Source organism: Rhipicephalus microplus, chromosome 3 (assembly GCF_043290135.1).
Source record: "Rhipicephalus microplus isolate Deutch F79 chromosome 3, USDA_Rmic, whole genome shotgun sequence".
NCBI lineage: Eukaryota > Metazoa > Arthropoda > Arachnida > Ixodida > Ixodidae > Rhipicephalus > Rhipicephalus microplus.
The window spans coordinates 258934182-258947223 of record NC_134702.1 but is presented as its reverse complement, the minus strand read 5'-3'; the positions used below and the strand labels follow the sequence as shown (position 1 = coordinate 258947223).

At 42.5% G+C, this 13042-nt stretch overlaps 2 protein-coding genes and 1 pseudogene across 15 annotated transcripts in view; 2 read left to right on the top strand and 1 right to left on the bottom strand.

Moving 5' to 3' along the window:
- The window catches only part of LOC119178128 (uncharacterized), a 435306-nt gene that overhangs the window by 393133 nt on the left and 29131 nt on the right, over positions 1-13042 (bottom strand). The gene's annotated exons all lie outside the window — the stretch shown is intronic.
- On the top strand, positions 8975-9563 carry LOC142803547 (uncharacterized). The gene is made up of 2 exons (XM_075888672.1): positions 8975-9067; positions 9189-9563. The coding sequence occupies exons 1-2, from the start codon at positions 8975-8977 to the stop codon at positions 9561-9563; spliced, it is 468 nt and encodes a 155-aa protein (XP_075744787.1).
- Positions 11683-12782, top strand: LOC119164736 (uncharacterized; annotated as a pseudogene).

Here is a 13042-nt window from a genome sequence, read left to right as displayed (position 1 = left end):
ACCCATGCGCATCTTCCTCCACAAACATTGACCTATGCAGAGATCGTCTCAATACTACCAGTTCGCGACGGTGACTATGTTCTGACCTCTATCATCGATATCCCCATCACCCACAGCATTAGGTTACCGCACACCATTTTGGCCGTCCCAAGGAACACCATGTGCCTCCCAGATGTCAACTTTAGTTTTACACTTTAAGTGCGGCTGTAAGCAATACCTTTGGCATTGTTCTGCACCTTAGAAAACAATGCAGTAGATTTTTTTACCATGGCCACTTTTTCTGACCCCTATGCTTAACATCAATCTGACACTTGCTCCGAAAGCGCTATTAGGTCCATGATTGCTTCCAAGTTAACGCCACAGCTGATTGACGAGCTCCAATGGGTTCTGCTGTCCTACACTGACTCTATGGGTCCGACTATTTTTCTTTCGTAGACCTTCGTTACGGCTACTGACAGATTGAGGTAGATGAATTGGACTGTGAAAATAGGGCATTCATCACCCCTGATTACCTATATCAGTTCAAGGTCATGCTCTTTGGCCTTTGTAACGCTCCAGACACATTTGATTGATCAACTGACTCATTGCAGAGAGGATTCAAATGATCTACCTCTTCGTGCTACTTGGACAACGTTGTTTTTTCATCAACATTTGAAACTCGCATAGAGCAAGCGCCTCTCAGCCATCTTAGGCATCTTCCGTCCCGCTGGCCTGCAGCTCAACTCTCCTAAATATCACTTTGGGCGCCACCGAATCGCAGTACTTGGCCATTTAGTAGAGGCAAACGGTGTACAACCAGACCCGGCAAAAATCAGCGTCGTCAAAAACTTTCCAGTTCCATATTTTGCGAAGGATGTACGCAGCTTCATCGGACTATGTTTCTACTTGCGACACTTCCTGAAAAATTTTGCGCACATAGCGAGGCCTCTTATGCAGCTCCCCGAACAAGACGTGCCGTTTTCATGGGGCTCTAAAGAGGCTTCTGCGTTCTTGACTTTCATCGCTCTTTTCCCTGCTCCTCCAATTCTGGCGCACTTCAACCCTGCTGCTTCTTCGGAAATCCATACAGATGCAAGGAGACATGGCATTGGTGCCGCGCTGGCTCAGCGTTAACACAGCCATGATTGCGTTATTGCATACGCCAGCCACCTTCTATCCACCCTTGAACGTAATTATTCCATCACAGAGCATGATTGCTTGGCTCATGTTTGGGCAGTGATTAAATTCCGGCCTTACCCATACGGGCCCAAGCCCTGCACGTCTCGAAAACATCTTGCTTCGGCCCGCCTGAGCCCAGCCCGGTGTTTTTAAATACCGCCAGGCCCAAAAGGCCTGACCCAGGCCCGAAAGGCCTGGGCTCGGCCCGACCCGTTTCAGCCAGTTATTCCTTTAACATAAACGAAGCACAGTGCACTCTTTCGTTATTGTGAAGATGCCTTCCTAACACAACAAATATTCTAGTGAATGTTGTGGACGACTTTTCACTGGTATACTCTGTGTACTTTTGGTTGATTCGGCTGGTAATTGCAAGGTAATATAAAAAATAATTGTAGTCATAGTTGGCTGCCTTCTGTAAGCAAGGCTAACCATACAATCATATTTTTGCACTTTAAAAAACAACTACAAAATATACTACCCCCATGAAGTGTAAAAAATGGCAGACATTTAGAGTTTGAGTCTACATAAATTGCATGCGAATCAGGGCTGTTGAGTAAAAATAACATATCTCGTGCAAGTGTAATTTATTCCGCCATGCAATAAAAAAAAAACGCTGTAGCTACTTCTGTTAGGAGAACAGCAGGCTCAACAGCATTACATAAATTAAAGCTATATTGTGTCGACTCCTCGTCTGTCTCCTACGTACACTATATTTCCGAGCTAAAAACAAGAAGGTTATTTTCCCCACCCTTCCATCTTTGTAAATATCAAAGTATGTTGAAAAAAATATCTCCAGAGCCTTTATTGGCACTCAGCGCAGTGCTGTCTACAACATGGCGTACATTCGAGCAGCCCAAGAATAAACAATCCTCTGCTCCACAGCTTTTCTTTGCCTCTTCTGTCCGCGTTGCGCGTACTTTCCTACTCTCTCGACCTTAACAATTTCACTAACCTTTCCTTATTATTCTCCACAGGCAGCATTTTACAGTCCATACCATCTCTCCGAAACCCTCTCTATTACGAATAATGCAAACTTAGAAGTTTCCCCTTATTTTCTCGAGTTTAGATTAACCCTAAGATGATGGGTGTCAAAAGCTTTAACTTCACTTCATGGCTATCTGTCTTGCACGTTACTTCCTTATCAGGATACCGAACTCTGCGCGACAAAAGGATGGAAAGCCTTCGGAGTTGCGTTAGCCTCAATTAAATTTCAAATATGTGCACTGATCTAACTGACTGATGTTTAATAAAGAGTCACAATATACCCTTTTACGGTAGAGTCTTCCCCCACAGCCACAAGGCACAACACTGTCGGTACTGTTGACTTGAAGCAGCTTCGATTGAGACACACTGCCTTTTGGCAAGGTGTTGTAGCTAGTCTAAATCGTGTGCATGCATCACAACTACTGCGCACTTGTTTAACATGTGGGTTTCATTTTAGTGACCAGAATAGTTCACTTTGCTCAGAGAGAGCGCCATGAAGGCCACCATGACGGCACCTACGATGTGTGTCACTGGAATTGAGGTGTGCATAGTGCTGATAAAGCGGCAGTCATCCAGGCCAGTTTCCATCTTGTGAAGTTGTCGCGTTGTCGAAGGGAGAGCCGACGCAAAGAATGTATTTGTCTTCAACACCCTCTTCGAGTAGAACAATAAAGGGTACACTCTGCTCCGTTCGAAGAGGCATCGTACGCAACAGGGGTTCTTCCCGTACCTGTTTCGCAAATTACTTCTGACATTTTATCAGTGGCGATCTTCTACGCATGTCCGTTTCTCTTGTGCGGCCTCAAGCTTTTTAAAGAAGGTTTTAACCGTTTCTTCAAGGAAATGGCAACACTGCTATCATCTTTTCCCGATTTTTCTGGTAGCACAACTTCATTGCGACCTAAAAATCATTGTGAAAGTGCAAGTAAACATGACACACAAGAAAAAACAAAGGGGACCATTTCAAAAATCGACGGCTTAGTTGAAACCTCTTATGTCGATGTCTTGCTTCGGAAATGTCTATCCTACCACTCATATCGAGCGCCGAAATCTGCTGTGAAGAGTAAGAGAAATCCTCCTCCTCATAGACATCGGTTTGCAGGACGCAGATATGACTGTTCGAATACAAGTACTGTCCACCTTGCACCTCGATGGATGATGTTGCTTGGGGAGTCCTCTCCATTTTCGTGTTGATAGTAATTAACGCTGTGTTATCCGACACCCAACAGACTTCACTGTTGTTTGGCATTGCTTTCCACAATCGGTCCGACCCAATCAGAGTTACTTCGAGTTTGCTGGCGGCGTTTGGCAAAACAACTGCATATGCCAATGGCTTAACTCCTGTAATGATAAATGATAACTTCGTGATGTTTATTCGTCTTTGAAGATTCAATGATGTCGCCGCAGATGAAAGGAATGGTGAAACATTCCATCTGCACTAATTACGGCAGTAATTACAGAAATTAAAACAACTGACTTTTTAACCAATTAAATAGCCAGTCGAGTCAAATTGATAGTCTTATCAAGAATAGTCTATACCCACTTTGAAATTTCGGATAGATGGTGACTGGTAATTACACGACGAAATCAGGCTAATTTAGGTTAAAAACCAAAAGCAATGCCCCAAACAGCGCAATTGCCACTCATATAAAAAATGCCCTCAATGAAAAGATAATTGTTTTAGATTGTGTAAAACTTTATTTGTGTTAATTTATTTATTTACTGTCATAATTATTTTTTGTACACATCAGAAGAGTCATTCTGCCGAAGTAAAGAGAATGAACACTGCAAGTAGCTATGCAGATGCCTCTTTTCTGCAATTTTTAAATAATATCGTACACATTTCTTGAAACACCCTATATATGAGACCCGAGCGTCATACAGGCTTGACTCAGACCCGGGCCCAACCCGAGCCTCAAGCTTATGACCCGAGCCTGGCCCAGGCCCGATCCAACAATGCCTTACCGGGCTCGACCCAGCTCGCGCAATGCTCCAATACAGACGACCATTTTGGGTAGTTACCAACCACCATGCATTCTGCTGGCTAAACTCTCTGAAAGATCCATCAGGGCACTTTGGTCACTGGGCTTTGTAACTGCAACAGTTTTTCTATTCGGTTGCCTACAAATCTGGCCGCCTGCACCATGATGCCAATCGCCCCTCCCGGTACCCTGTTGATGATCCTGAGGACACCGACCCGCCCACCAAGCACTCTATCATGTCAGCGTCCGACTTCCTTAACATTTAGGAAGAACAATAACGGGATCCACTGCTACTTGACATCATAAGCCGTACGGAATCTTCAAATGATGCTTCCATCCGCCACTTTGTCTTTCAAAAGGGTGCCCTATACCGCCACTATTTCCAACCTGACAGGCCTGACCTTCTCAATGTTGTGCCTGAGCATTTGCAGCACTGTGTCCTCACCGAACTTCAGGACGCTCCCACTGCTGGACACCTTGGCGTACCTCACACGTACGAGCGTGCACCGCACAGTTCCTTCTGGCCAGGCCTTGCTCGCTCGGTACGCTGAGAGGTTGCCACGTGCGAGTTATGCCAACGTCATACAACAATGTCGCTGCCACTGGCTAGCCATCTTCAACCAGTTGACAAACCCGCGGAACCATTTCACCGTGGTGGGTTAAACCCAACAGGTAAACAACATGTATGTACACCCAATAACAATATGTATTATTTCATTGGTTATTAGTACTCATATCAAGAGCAAACATATAATAATGCTTTAAAAGTACTGTCAACACAATATTTTTTCTCTTAAGAGTCATAATATTCTCAGTAGATAAACGCGAAATGTAATAGATGCATTTTTCACACTTAAAAACACTTACGTGAGCTATCAAATTTGCTTTGCACATTTAATATTTTAAGCGAACTGGGATGAAGGCTGAACCCTACACTGGAAAAGCGTGCCACACGAATGATTAGAACCACAGCATGAGAGCACCTCATCAAGTCACTGTTGCTGCAAAACAAGCTCGAAAAAGTTAGAGTTGCCGCTAGAAAAGCAGCATACAATAGCCAAGTCCATGACGGAACTGGCTACATATATTGCAAATTTTAGCCCTCCCGAGTATCTTGTGTAAGCACTGCATCTGTTCCACACCGTTTTTATCTATTTTCTCAAAACTTATATTTCTAAAATTTTTCTGTCGTAGTCGTAGCTCTTTTCTAATCAACATTTTTCCTTAAAACTTGGCACACTTCCTCATCACATTATCAGGCGTGCAATAAACATTAATGAGAAATATCGTGCCATAAGATTTAATAACGCTGCCGGTTGTACCGTGGTGCCCCTGGTAATAGTGTATAGTTTTTTGGATATTTGATAACTATGTTTTTACTATTCATAAGATCTCATTTGTTTTGGTTCATTGCACAGGCCAAAGTTTTTTTGTATGTGCCAGCAAAAATGAAACTTTTTTAACAGGCGGAACTTGAGTTAGGAGTGTATGTATATGGCATACTTTTAATGAAATATTTAATTATCAAAAATAAACATAAAATATCACTTGCTTTATATCACTTACATGTGCTTAAAGAGATGTTCTTTATACTGCAGACTCATGTTTTCTAGTGATTATTGGTTCTCAAAAAAAATTTTCGTCATTTGGCATCATACCTTAAGACAGTTCCAATTCTAATCTCTCCAGGAATTTAAACTTCGTATAGAGCACACAGATCTTATACAATTTTTACAGATCAAGAATGAGTGAAATGTTGAAATTACCCTATGTCAACCCTCTACTACCTGAAGTTCCTAAAATACCCAACAAGTAGGTTAATTACCCTACGGTTTGCAATCCTGGTCAATTCTGGCGCAGTTTAGAAGTACTAAATACAATCCAGATACCCTTGGTTGGTCTTCTCAACTTATTATCTGTTAACTTCAGTGATCCTGGCCATTCACAGTGACAAACACAGCAACAATAAGAATCTGCTTGTTTGACTCATCTGTTAACTTCAGTGACCCAGGCCATTCCCAGTGACAAACACAGCAACAATAAGAATGTGCTTCTACAATAAGTTGCGAAAAAAAATTGGTAGATCTCCCATACAGTGGGAATCAATGATATGCAAAGCACGAATGATTAAGGTTGTTTTATCACATTAAAATTAGCACAAGGTTACGAGGTGGACGTAAATTGTGCCGTACATGACTTACATGTCTTTATTATCATGTTTGCGCCTAGCATTTGTGCTCGTCGTCCATTCACGTCAGGTAATACCGAACTCGGCTTACGTGAATGTGGCGAAACGGCCGCGAGCGCGCCATGAGCGTAGCATGTAGTCATGTTTTATGTGACAAGCATGTCATGATTAGCATGTTTAGACATGTCATTTATCTTCATCATATATTCACATCACATGATATCAAATTTGGTATATATGAAGCTAGCGAAATGGCCATGAGTGCATCATGAGCTAGGTATGTAGTTATGCTCTTACATGACGCGCATATCATGATTATCATGTTAGGCTATGTCATTTACCTTAGTCATCCATTCGCATCACGTAATATGAAAGTTGGTATTTATTTATTTATTTATTTATTTATTCGAGTACCTACAGCGCCCTATTTGGGCATTACAGTAGGGGGGAGGAGACATAAAACTTGAAATTGATACAGGGTATGAATACCGATAACAAAACAAGTAAGCATGCTCAGCTTATACAGTGTGTACACATTCTCGGGAACACGAGGCAATCAAGGAAAAGTAAAACACAAACAGAAATGCAGACAGAAATTGGCATCTTTCATTTCAACGAAAATTGTGACAGAGCATTTTGAAATGAGGGTGGCGGGGTTGATACAATATATTCTGGTAGGTTGTTCCATTCGTGTGTGGTTTTCGGGAAGAAGGAGTTTTTGTAAGTATTTATGCGACATCGGTATTCGCGAACTTTGCGGGAGTTATCTAGGCGAGAGGATACATAAGTGGGATCTTTAATGTACACGTCTTTATTTAAACCAGTGCTACCAATATAAATATTATGAAATAGATTTATTCTTAAGAATTTGCGCCTGTCCTGCAGGAGAGGCCAACCCAAATGTTTAGGAATGCACGAAGAGCGGTTAGTGAAATCGTAGTTACCAGACACAAAACGTGCTGCTCGTTTCTGAACCCTTTCTAGCGCATTAGTACATATTTTAGTGTCTGGATCCCAAGCCACACAACCGTACTCTAAAATTGAGCGAACGTTAGAAAGATAGAGCGTTTCCTTTAGTTTAGGTGGGGCCTGTTTAAAGTTACGCTTCAGGAAGTTCAATACACGGCTCGCTTTAGCACCGACGTATTCAATGTGGTCGTTCCAGGATAGGTTGCTCGTAAAGAAAACGCCTAGGTACTTATATTTAGACACAACTTCCAAAATTGTCTCCAAGAAAGTAATTCGTATTTAGAATGTTCTTTTTGTTTGTGAAGCGAACGGTATTACATTTTGAAAAGTTAAGTGTCATGTTCCATGTGGTGCACCATGATAACACAGCATTTAGATCACTTTGTAGTTGAGCAGAATCTTGAGCAGACGTGACGTCACGATATATGCAGCAGTCATCTGCATACATGCGCATGCGGCTGGATACTTGTTGGGTTATATCATTTATAAATATCAAAAACGTAACGTGCTGCTAGCGTATACGTGATGCTAGCGAAACGGCCGCGAGCACATCATGAGCAAGGCATGTAATCATGTTGTTAGATGACACGCATGTCATATTGTCATGTTTACACCAGTCAAATACCTTCGTCACCCATTCACATCATGTTTTACCAAATTTGGCGCATGTGAAGCCAGCGAAAGGACTGCGAACACCAGTCTTCGGCAATAACTGGTTACTAGTAACGTGTTACCGGTAACTAGTTACTTTTTTCAGTAACTTGTAACTACTTACTTTTAATTTAGAGGAACTTGTAACTGTAACACTGTTACTTTTTTACTGAGTAACTGTAACAGAAAATACAGTTACAGTTACTTTTGTTTTTGTAAAAAATTATCCAACAGCCACACTCGTTAGAGGCTGACATTAAACGCTTTTCATTTTTTCGAACTATTTTTTTTTACAATATCCTCTCCACCTTTCGACTTTCCACAGCTCCCATCGCAGTTTAAGGGAACAGATCGCTAAAAGAAATATCCTCCCAGCACAAGACTGAGTGCTGACTTTACTTGTATACTACGTGTCTAAAGCGAAACATATTTGACAAATACCTGTCTGGCTGGTTTGAAGTGCAGTGTGTCTGGAGGGTATGTTTATTCGTAAAACTACATGTCGTAAATCAGACATGTTGCCACTGCATACCTTGCCAAGTTCACGTGCCCCCCTCCCCTGTTTTTTTTTTTTTTTTTCGGAGAGGGGGGGGGGGGGGGGCAAGGTGAATATCTATATATCCTTTTTGTCACTTGAGCTCCTCTGAGTAAATGATAAGGAAGAGCGCGAAAGAAAACGTTGGTTTAGTCACCCATTAAATGCGTTTGTACACAGAGCTTGTCGAACACAGCTGGACAATAGGGAACTTTGTTATTAATAGTTCAGACGGAGTAAACCATGACAATCATGAATTCACGCGGCTTTTAGAATATCAGACCGGTCCGGACGTCTATGAAAGCGCCACATCTGCGATGGCGGACTACTGGTGCCACGAGACGTTGGTACGTCCTTATAAATATAGCTAGATGCACCGCAGAGAAACGTTGCCGCAGAGGAGCCAGGCACAGCCCTGCTCCTCCTGTTTAGAAGCCATGCCTGTCGACTCGGAGCAGCGGCTTGCCTTAGCTTTCCTACGGCGAATATTTTTCCGTGTTGAAGACGATGGCGGCAAGTATTACAATGTTGTGCACTATTTGCCGAAAAGAGTACTCTACTAGCAAGACGACTTCGTCAAACCTGCGGAAACATCTAGAGGTAAGTTTCACCATTATAAATGTCGAGATTCCGGTTTTGTGTGTATGTTTCATTGTACGTAATCAATTATGCCGATCAAGTTGAAACTACTGTATTTAACCTAAACTTTCGTTGTGCGCAGAAAAAACATACGACTGCACTGAAGGAGTTCGACTCCAAGAAGAGAAAAGCCGAGCATGGTCACACTGTGGCAGACAAAAGACACGCGGGGCATAGCTCGACGCAGACCCTGGAGTCCTGCCTTGCAGCAACAACTAGTCGACCCAAGGCTCTATCACAAAGTCGCTTAGACAGGTTAATTGTGAACTTCGTAGTCTCTGACATGCAGTGCTTTTCAGTCGTTGAAAATGAACAGTTCCGGTGCTTCATTAACGCACTCCATCCATCGGCAACGGTGATGAACAGGAAGTCATTGGTCAATCAGATCGACATCCTCTACAGGGAACAAAAAGCGTCCCTCATCGCCGCCTTGGAGAAGGCATCGACGATCTGCTGAACAGCTGACTGCTGGACAGCCTCAAACAGGTGAGGCTCTTAGTGTAGGCTATAGAGAGCATGCTGCACGTTTGCTTTTCGCAAGGTCCTAATTTGCGAGGTTCCCTCGATCTCATAAAACAACGTAGGATTCGTTCAGAGATTTTGTCAGCCCGTGGATATGGGTGCATTACATGTCACAGGTTGTTGCGAAATGTACTTCCGAAATATTTGCAGAACTGTGTCGCTTCGTGAAATTTGCAAAATGTAGAGCCCGGGAAAACAGTCATTTATGATATGTTTTGTAAGCCAAATAAGCAAATTGTGTAAATACACTTAAAATTTTTAAGCAGGCGAGTAAGCATAGTATGCATCTTGTGTGGCACAAGGTTTTGTGGTATACAAAAAAAAAGAAAAAAGAAGACATATGAATACGAGTAAATCAAGGCTCAAGAAGCGGATCTAGCTTAAACGTTTATTATGGAAAGCATTGCTGACCTTCCTATCTAGTCAAGTGGATTCTAAATTATATGGCAATGGTTTGTAAACATGCAAAACAGCGCCCGCAACGCAATGCCGCTAGGATATTTGCGTCCGCGTAATTGGTGCGGTAGTTGCAAACTTATGGAGGTCCCTTCCTCCATTCTAATGACCAGACTGATATCGCTAGTTTTAAGATTAACCATTCTCTTTTTCTTCTACAATTTCCATAGAAGCTTCCTGGGTGTGACGGTTCAGTACATAGATGAAGAGTCTTTGGAAAGAAGATCCGCAGCGCTTGTGTTCCAGAGGCTCTCAGGTCGTCACACCTACGACGTAATCACGACAGCGCTCCACGCAGTATTTGTGGAGTACAAGATTTTGCACAAGATGTGCGTCGTCATCACGGACAATGGTTCGAACTTTGTGAAAGCCTTCAAGTAGGTTAAAAGGCTGCTTCTGTTTCAATGTCATTGTGTACGCTGAGGTTGCCTATTTTTATTATCTTATTCTTCCCAAAAAGAAACTAAATCAAGCTGCGTTCTTTTTTTATGATCGCAATAAATTAATGAGCCTGGCATTCTGCAATCGCTGATCTCACTGACTATGGAGAGTTGCACGCATGCCCTCAACTGTTGCATACTAAGGCACATTTTGTAACCCTAGAATTTACGACAAACTTCTGCATATCCTCCGCAAATCTAAATAGTCATGTGGTTATTTTATAGAGTCAGGAATTAAAACACAAATACATTCTACAGAGATATTGTACAAAGCCCTGAGAATAGAAAAGACAAGAGGCAAATGCAATGCACAAACAACAGAAACTTTACGCTTTGTGTCGTCCCTCGTATTTTTAAAAGACCTGGATTTCTGTTTTAATAAGATATTTGCAATTTTCTAAAGCCCGTTATTGTGCTATATTACATATTAAGGCTACTGATCATCGGTGCCATGCAATATTTTTTTTTCTGTTAGAAGCGTACCACAGATGTAAACCGCCCCAAAAACGTGCGGAGTACGAAACTTCCGAGGAAGCTATATTCCGGCTTTGTCTGAGAACATAACCTCCAAATAGATGTTCCAGCCTGTAGTATAGTCCTTGCGAGCTACACAGCTACCAGCTATTTAAGAAGCGCCACGTGCTAAAAGAGCAGAAATTCGCATGTGCAGTAGAGCCTCCGCAAACTTTTGGGTGCATTTATACGGCTGCTTCGGCATAGTCGTCGCGTTTATCTTTATTTGTTAATGGATATTAACCTTCACTCCTTGCTTTTTCTAACAGTTTTATTGTTAAGGAAGTGCTCTGTCCTGTCTCGTATTTTTTCATCCAGCTGTTGGCACTTTTATTTCATACAGCTTAACAAATTAGTCAATCAAATTATATGGATGCTGTATAAAAATATTGAACCTCCACCAGCTCATTTCTGCGCTAACTTGTTGGATATTTCCATTTTTTGGGACACAGGGTCTTTGGAGAAGCTGAACGGGACCAAGATTCTGTGGCAAATAACATTGCGGAGGTACTGGACAGTGGCTCGAACAATGATTCCTCCCAAGATATCCACTTGCCATGGCACAGAAGGTGTGCCGCGCACACCCTAAACCTCGTCGCTTCAGTGGATGTTGAAAATGCCGGCAACAACGGGACCTGCCGCGAAATGGCGAGGACCGTTTTCTCAAAACTAAAGACTCTTTGGAGAAAACAAAGCCAGTCTGTGTAGGCGGCCGAAGCAATAAAGGCTGCCTTGGGAAGGCATCTCCCTGTGCCGAATGCAACGCGATGGAATTCATTGTTCAACGCCATGGAATACCTAAACGAAGTACCGAAAGGAAGGATGGACGCAACGTTCGACGCACTCTCGTTGCCATGACTGCAGCATGAGGAATCTATGTTCATTGATGAATGCTGCAAGGTATGTTTCAATTATTTGTTTAACATGATGCAGTGCATTGACTATATCTTATTTTTCCAGGCGATGTACGCTGTGGCAAAGGCGCTGTATATACTACAAGGGGAACAATATATGTATATTGGCGTCCTGCAGTGAACACTTCAATCTCTACCGCGGTATCAGCGATCCCTCCCGCCGCTTGAGTACTGCACACCCCTTGCTAGCAGTCTTCAGGACGCAGTCAAGAAAAGGTGAGAGAAATTTTCTGTGCCTATTTCCTTGCTGTCCTATCTCATCGCGTGCTCTTGCAGAGGTGCATATGCATTCGTACCACGGATTGTCCATGGTATGAATGAAAGTGAAATGTTTTCAACAGGGCCATACATTGTTTCTGTAACCTTTTTCAATACAGGTTTTCTGAAGTTTTGGAGGATGCCGATCTGGCCCTGGCAGCAGTGGTACATCCAAAGTTCAAGCTTTCCTGGATGACTGAAGCGCGGAAAACAGTGACGTTACGACTTCTTGAGAAAGAGTGTCATGCTCTAGAAGCAATTTTCAATGAAAATGCAGCCGCCAGTGAAGGAACCGATGAAGACGACGTATTTTTTCAGTTGCCTCAATTCTCCCTTTCATGCTTCGAGGTGCAACAATGGCTCAGCAATCCCGGAACTGACATCAGCGAGCTGGCGAAGTACCCTAAGATTAAGAAGATTTTCATTCAGCGAAATACGGGGATTCCGTCTGGTGCACCGGCTGAACGGCTATTCAGCAAAGGACGCGACATTTTGTCCATCAAGAGGGGAAAGCTCTCTGATGAAAACTTTGAAAAGCAACTCATTCTAAAGTGTAACGAATTTTGCAAGTAAACTTACTTGTCACCAAGTGTGCATAAACCACAAGAACAACAACAAAAAAAAAAGAACTGATGTGACAAAGTGAGCCTTACAGAACGATTGATTATATTGGCAGACTTTCAGGTTTTTTTTTTGTCTAGGGTTTCACAACATGTAACTTTCATTACCTGCATGCCTTCCTACGCCATTATTCATTCAAATCTATCATTTGCTTTGTAATCAATTACTTATTTTATACAGTAACGGAAAAATAGTGACGTTACTTTTTCACA

What these genes read in the sequence shown, in the direction of transcription:
- LOC142803547 (XM_075888672.1), top strand. Translation starts at nt 8,975, where the DNA reads ATGGCGGCAAGTATTACAATGTTGTGCACTATTTGCCGAAAAGAGTAC. An exon ending in ACCTGCGGAAACATCTAGAG is followed by an intron (nt 9,068 to 9,188) that starts GTAAGTTTCACC and finishes CGTTGTGCGCAG; the next exon opens with AAAAAACATACGACTGCACT.